We start from the raw sequence: 7,683 nt of genomic DNA on the forward strand, positions 1-7,683 counted from the left end.
AAAAAAAAGCATCTGATAAAAAGGGCTATGTGCCAAAACAATTGATACAATTGATATATTTTGTTCAAAATTAAGACAAGTATATATTGGTTGTCATATTGTTTGACAATTGAGGGAATCAGACTTATATGTGTGTGTGTGTGTGTGTGTGTGTGTATATATATATATATGTTAGTGCTGTCAAACAATTAATCGCATGCAAAATAAAAGTTTTTGTTTACATAATTTGTGTGTGTACTGTGTATATTTATGATGTATATATAAATACACACATATGCATGTATATATTTAAGAAAAATATGTTTTGTTTATATATAAAATATTAACATTTATATATAATAAAAAAAAATATATATATATATATATATACACACATGCAAATATTTTTTAAATATGTACATGTATGTTTGTGTATTTATATATACATCATAAACATACTCAGTACACACACAAATTATGTAAACAAAAACTTTATCTTGAGTATTTATCTACAGTATTCATTAATATTTAATGTTAATGTTATACTGTATGGAAACGGTAGTTACTAGAAACTGTACATTGTTAGCACATTTACATGTTAGCTCAGGTCCATTAAATAATATGAACATACACAACTTAAAATGTATTAGTAAATGTTGAAATTAACATTAAATAAGATTAATTGTTAATTCCGAATAGCATATGTAGTTAACAAATTGAACCTTACTGTGAAGTGAACCTAGTGAAACCTAGTGAGACTCATAATGTTATGCTGATTTTAAGCCTCTTTGAACAGATACATGCTATTATTCATACAAATTCTCATTTGAAACCTCATTTCAGAGACATGAAGTAGCAAGAAAAGGACAGGACTACTGTACAGTAGCAAAATAAAAGTCTAAAATCGGCTTACGCTGAAACAGCTGCTCATGAAAAGGTTTAGCGATTCTGTTTTGGCCTGTGCATGATGTCTCATGATTAATGAGTGTAAATGTAAGTGTAAATATTGTATAAGCACATTAGTAAAAAACTATAATTATTGTATGACACGTATTCTGTATGAATCATCATTAGAACTGTATTATTTATATTATAGAGAAAAATATAATAGACACTACAAAGGCTACTGATAACAAGATGGATTTATTTTAGATTCAATAACTCAAATGTTTCATTATGAATATGTAGCTTTCATGAACAAACCTTTGTGTTGGAGAGAGTCTGCTCTTCGGTAGCTTCTTTCACTCTCTCTCCTCTGTCCTACTCCTCGGTGAGAAAAATCTCTGGAAGACTCTCGGAGCCTGCTGGGACTTTCTGGAAGCACCTTAACTGGGACATTGAAAAGGGAGAAATTATATCAATATCTTTCTAATGCAATTTCTTCAAACGTGCATGCTAAATAGACCAATCACAACAGACCGGGCCATCTGACCAATCAGAGCAGAGCAGGCTCACGGAAAGGAGGGGTTTAGAGAGACTGAGCCTCTGACTGAAATCACTCCCTTTCCCTTAAAGGGATAGTTCACCTAAAAATTAAAATGTGATGTTTATCTGCTTACCCCCAGGGCATCCAAGATGCAGGTGACTTTGTTTCTTCAGTAGAACACAAACGGAGATTTTGAACTCAAACCGTTGCAGTCTGTCAGTCATATAATGCAAGTGAATGGAATCACGGCTTTGAGAGTCAAAAAAACATACACAAACAAAACCAAATTAAACCCTGCGGCTCGTGATGATACATTGATGTGTAAAGTTGTGACACTATCTACAATCTCAATTAGGAGTGTCAATGGTCCACTTGAGAGATAGGTGGCGGTAATGAACTTATAAGTCTGTGATCCGCCGTAAAGCAAGAAGAAGAAGACGCGTCACGATCAGGACATTTCGGACATTGCAGTGCATCAGAGGTAAAAACGATATAAATACTGTTCAGTTTCTTACACAGACCGATCGTTTCGTGTCTTTGCACATCGATGTATCGTCACGAGCCGCAGGGTTTAATTTGGTTTTGTTTGTGCATGTTTTTTTGACTCTCAAAGCCGTGATTCCCATTCACTTCCATTATATGACTGACAGACTGCAACGGTTTGAGTTAAAAATCATCATTTGTGTTCTACTGAAGAAACAAAGTCACCTACATCTTGGATGCCCTGGGGGTAAGCAGATAAACATCACATTTTCATTTTTGGGTGAACTATCCCTTTAAATAAGGCACTGTTTGATGGGACAGCCATTTTTAGTGGTGTACGAAACCTTAGTGGACATTATCGAGTGCACTCGTTCAATCCCACAATGCACAGCAATACTGAGTGTACAACTGATGTATGCTCAACGGCTAGAGAATACCCAGAATGCACCGAAAATTGCATAATAGGGGCACTTTAATTAACCATTTCATGGAAGCATAAAATATTGTGTGGACATGAACAACTAATCATGATAACTTACACCGATTGGTTGAAGACTGCATTGATTTGTGGGATGCCAGATTTGTTCGATGGGAACCAGCACTCACATCTCTGATACTGTCCAGTTTCTTAGAGCCTGACAGATGAGCATCTGCCAAAGACAGAGACACACAGGGGTGAACCTACATTCAGTTAGACTTTATATATTCTAGCTTTAATATTTAGTGTCTACATGCCAATACTTTGCAGTGTTGCAGACTTGACTTGTTAACTAAAATGTTAAAACTACTCAAATAACTAACTAATAAATACATTTTTGGTCAATAAAATAAAGCTGAAATAAAATAAAGTATAAATATCAGATGAAAAACTTAAACTTGAAAATAAAAAAAATAAAAAAATAAAAATTCAAACGGATCTTTTCCATAAAATGAAAACCACAAAGGGCAAAAAAGACTTAAAGACTAAAAAAAAGTTATACTATGGAAGCCCGTTTTCACCACTGAATAAAAAAAGTAATTTGAAAAAGTCAATTTCTCAGAATTGCGATATAAATATAGTTGCAGTTGACTTTTTTTCTTAGAATTGAGAGTTTATATCTTGCAATTCTGAGTTTATTTCTCGCAAATGTGAGTTTTTATCCTGCAATTCTGAGAATAAAAGCCAGAATTGTAGATAAAGTGTCATAATTACCTTTTTTTATTTTTTATTCAGTGGTGTAAAACGAGCTTCTACACACTATACTGTTAAAAACACATATATATATATATATACTTGTATGAGAAACAGATCAAAATTCAAAAATGACAAAAAGAGCGGTGAGAACATTCTGGTAAACTTATCCTTTTGTGCTTAGGGTTGCAAAGGGGTGGAACATTTCCGGAAACATTCCAAAAATCCCTGGAATATAAAAAAAAATCCTGGAATGTTTCCGAAATTTACTGGAAATTATCCAACTTTTTTGCAACCGTATTTGTGCTCCACAGAAGAAAGTCAGATAAGAAATAAAAAGCATGAGTTTGAAATGAAACGATGATGTCTGGACTGTTGACTGGTGAAATCTTGCAAGTAAAACCAACCTTCATTCATTTAACATGTAACGTGATAAGTACCATAATGCTCTACATTTGAATAGTATCTATGCATACTGTTGTAGACCGGCCTATTTGAATGCATTTTTCAGAGAAAGACTTTTATAAATTGATTCATCCATTGCACACTGAGCTAAGTAATCAAATAAGCCAATGCAATCTGTAACTTAACAAACAGGACAAACTTGCTTATTATGTGCTTATATAGGACACGTGGTGAGCCGTCCCAGATGTTTGAAGAGGGGGAAAAAATAAGCACATGGATTACTTAATTCCCTACAGAACAAGAGCAAAGTGGATCTGCCACTGTACACGCAGAAATACTGTATGATGAATCAAACAAATAATACAGTTCAGCTAAAAGCATCAAACAAAACAATAGAAAATGCATTGGATTTAAACTGGCATCAATCATATGATCAAACTTGAAAATGACTCGACCTGACTGCAAAACAATGCTGAAAAAAGACTGCAGACTAAAAAGGCAGTTTATCTATTACAGCAGATGCATTTTATCCTTAATTACAAAACTAATATTAAAATGTTAAATATGACCTTGAGAACATGATAATAAATGATAATAAAATTAATACTTTCTTCTTATTATTATTATTATTTGTAATGTAATGTATGGCTTTTATCTCTTAAGCTCTACATGTGCAGGTCACTGACACTTAAAAAATATTTTCAAACAGTAACATTATATGTGACCCTGCAGCACAAAAGCAGTGTTAAGTCGCTGGGGTATATTTGTAGCAATAGCCAATGTAAAACAAGAGTGTTGTTACTGTTAAACAATGCTGGGTAGTAACTGATTACATGTATTCTGGATTACAATAGCAATAAATTGCATTAAATTATTAGCAATATATTATTCATAATTTATTGATTCCCCCATTTCTTCTTTTTCATCTTTTAAATTCCCTTTCTAAAATAGCCTACCGCTTATATAGAAAATAAAGACCAGTCACTGGATTTACAAAAAATCCTTTTATTTTTAAGAAGTGTTTCAATATTGTATCAATACTGATGAACATTAATTTTTATTCTTTATTTGTTTTTTTGTTTTTTTTATAATTTTTATTTGATTATTTAACCATGTGTTACTATGTCTTTGGAAGGCTTTTATCTTTCAAACACATTAAAATGGACAAATTCACATGATTTCTTATTTACATGTAATGCAGGGATTCCCAAACTTTTTTTTGTCAGCCGAACCTCTTTCACATAATATATTTACTTGATATTTTAAGGTAAGAAATTAATAACACATGTGCATGTTTACGGTTCTCTAACATTGGTTAATGGTCACGTGACATGCAAACAAATAAAATACAATTTTTTAGTAAGTGTTTTTTTTTTTTATTGATGTTATTTTAATTTTACAGTTTTATGAATTAATTATTAGCTTTTCATTAACCTCACTATCCCTCTACAGTTCCTTCACTAACCCTCATTTGTTATATATAACATACATTATGTTAATAATAACGAATGAAATATATTTTCTTATTCTTTGTCATTTTATATCAATATGGTACAAGATTGTCCTATTTAAATAAATATGATAAATGAGTTAGATTAAAAGTAGTCTGATTATATTACCTAAAATGTGTACTGTAATGATTACGTTTTTTTTACGTCTTGCTTTGGTTTTTGGGGTGCACTACAATAGGTTTTCATGCTTGATTGTTGTTATTTTTGCAGCAGCGTTCTCGAATGCTCTGTTTAGTTCCTGTTTCGATGAAGCCCCTCCTTCTGAAACACAAACTGTGCTCTGATTGGTTAGCTGGCCCAGCGTGCTGTGAATGTTGTGTTCCGGAATGGACACGCCCCTTGCCATAAACGTGTGTTTCATCTGTGAATATTAACGATGGCGTCAGTTTTGCCCGATTAATTCGTTTTGTGCAGAACGTCTGTAAACACAAATAAAGGGCTTTTGGAACCGGGGTGGAAGAAACCGCATCTTATCGCCACGAGGACAACACGCTCTTCTTCTTCTGAGTCTTCTGTAGCGCTGCTCAACCAGACCACACCCGTGGGCGGAGATTATTTAAATGAGTGACGTTGTGACTTCACAACATGCAGAAGAAGCGTGCTGTAGTCCGAACGAGCCGTTTGCTGTCGTTCTTGAAAAGTGTTTTCTGTTAAAGAAAATATCTGCCTTTGGAGTGGACTTTGGACTCAAACAGCAACATTACACACCAACTAAAGCTGAAATAGTGCAAAAAGCATAACAGGACCAGATTAAATATTGAAAAAGATTACTCGCAGCCAAAAACACTATGTACATTCATAAGGTGTGTTTTCAAGTATTAGTGGAATAAAAACAACAATTAAATTTGAATAACTAAAACCAGTGGACAACATTGTGGCTCTGTTCATACACTGTTAAACAAGATGGGCAGCTTTACCTGTCCCTTTCCCATTGAGGGGGGTGTTATAACGGGACCACATGGTGGTCTGTCTGGGGGCGTCTTCATTGGACACTGCGGTGCCATCCGGATTGGCATAGAACAAGAGGAGCGGCTGGAAGTGACCCCGGATACATTTAGATGCCACATCTTTCCACTTGGAGCCAATCTAGATACAAGATAGACACAGAAATATGTCAGTGAACACAGAGTTCAAAAATCTGAGAGCGTATGATCATATTGCTTCAGCAAACTTAATTTTTGATTAGTAATATGCATTGCTAAGAGCTTCATTTGGACAACTTTAAAGGCGACTTTCTCAATATTTAGATTTTTTTGCAGTCTCAGATTCAAAATTTTCAAATATTGTCCTATCCTAATAAACCATAAATCAATGAAAAAGCTTATTTATTCAGCTTTCAGATGATGTATAAATCTCAATTTTGAAAAATTGACCTCTATGACTGGTTTTGTGGTCCAGGGTCACATATATGTGTGTGTGTGTGTGTGTGTGTGTGTGTGTTTGTTAGTTAAATACCTCTTTCACGGTTGCATCATCAAAAAAGATCCATTTGGAAGACTTGCTGTGAAAAGCGAATGCTAGGTAATGTCGACTAGAGTAACAGATCATTCCCACCAGGTGGAGATCTCTCTTCTTGGCATTTTCATCAGTGACTCTATAGAACAGCTGAAGAATAAACAGAGAGAACAGTCAAACTGACATTGAAAACTAGGAAAATTAGATATTTTGAACCATTGTGCTTCACAATGTGACACATTTAGTCTACAGCAATGTATTCATCCCATCTGCAGCCTGCGATGTCTAAACATCAGAATAAAAGGGTGAACTGCCTTTAGCTCGAGCGATTCGAGCTGATGTACAGGATGGTTTTGTCATAGTGTGCCAAGGTTCATGATGTCTCCTCTGGTTTAGTGACCTAGATCCAAGAGCTCAACTTTATATTTTTTAATAGGATATATTACACCGATGCATATTGAGAAAATGTTTATCAATGCTACAGGCCTGTGTTTCAAGTGTAAAAAAGATAAAGGTACATTCATTGATTGTTTTTAGTACTGTGACAAAATATTGCCATATTGGAAAATACATAGGGTAATGAAAGGTCTTATTAAATTAAACTTTGATATGACCCCAGCTGTGTATTTATTGAATCTTAATGTGAACAGTCTGTTTAAAAAAAGATGCAATACAGTTATTTATTGTCCTGGTATGTTTGGTTAAATATGCATTTTGTTACTTTTGTTGCTTTTAAAATGTGGACATCACAGATTGCTACATGAAAATCTGACAAATTCTGGGTGATATGGTTTTCACTTTGGGAATGTATAAAAGAGCTTTCTTGACGTACATAGGTCTGTTTTAACTTCCTTTAATTTTCTTTTATCTCTTATTTAAAGATCACTAACGGTGTGACCTTTTTTATTATTTGTTGTCATGTTTACATGTATATATGTCCCTTTTTTCCTCTCTCATTCATTTTTTACTTATCTTTTAGGTTTTGTGCATTCTGTAACATGAATATATGTTGTGATACTGTTAATGTTAATTTGATACTATGGGAAAACAATAAAAAAAAAAACATGCTGCATCACAAACTTGTTGAGTATGTTATTTTATCACCAATACACTACACTATTGTGGTTTTTGTTTATATTTTGTATTAGATTGTATTTTTATATTTTCTGTTCTCATTTAAATTTAAGTTAGAGTTTTAGTGATTTTGTAGTGTGTGTTTATCTTTTTTTTTTTTTTTTTTTATTAAAAGTTTT

The 7,683-nt window shown here is 33.4% G+C and overlaps 1 protein-coding gene across 3 annotated transcripts in view; it reads right to left on the reverse strand.

Moving 5' to 3' along the window:
- The window catches only part of LOC107700316 (inactive ubiquitin carboxyl-terminal hydrolase 53-like), a 25,790-nt gene that overhangs the window by 6,872 nt on the left and 11,235 nt on the right, over positions 1-7,683 (reverse strand). For 2 of the 3 annotated variants that reach the window (XM_016501940.1, XM_016501942.1), the window contains 4 exons: positions 6,431-6,580; positions 5,893-6,061; positions 2,428-2,538; positions 1,183-1,308 (listed from right to left, as the gene is read on the reverse strand). In XM_016501940.1, coding sequence (XP_016357426.1) covers positions 1,183-1,308; positions 2,428-2,538; positions 5,893-6,061; positions 6,431-6,580 — 556 coding nt within the window. The remainder of the gene's footprint in view (positions 1-1,182; positions 1,309-2,427; positions 2,539-5,892; positions 6,062-6,430; positions 6,581-7,683) is intronic. The other variant, XM_016501941.1, reaches the window with a different exon arrangement.

Source organism: Sinocyclocheilus anshuiensis, unplaced genomic scaffold, assembly GCF_001515605.1.
Source record: "Sinocyclocheilus anshuiensis isolate Anshui unplaced genomic scaffold, SAMN03320099.WGS_v1.1 scaffold326, whole genome shotgun sequence".
Classification (NCBI taxonomy): Eukaryota; Metazoa; Chordata; class Actinopteri; order Cypriniformes; family Cyprinidae; genus Sinocyclocheilus; species Sinocyclocheilus anshuiensis.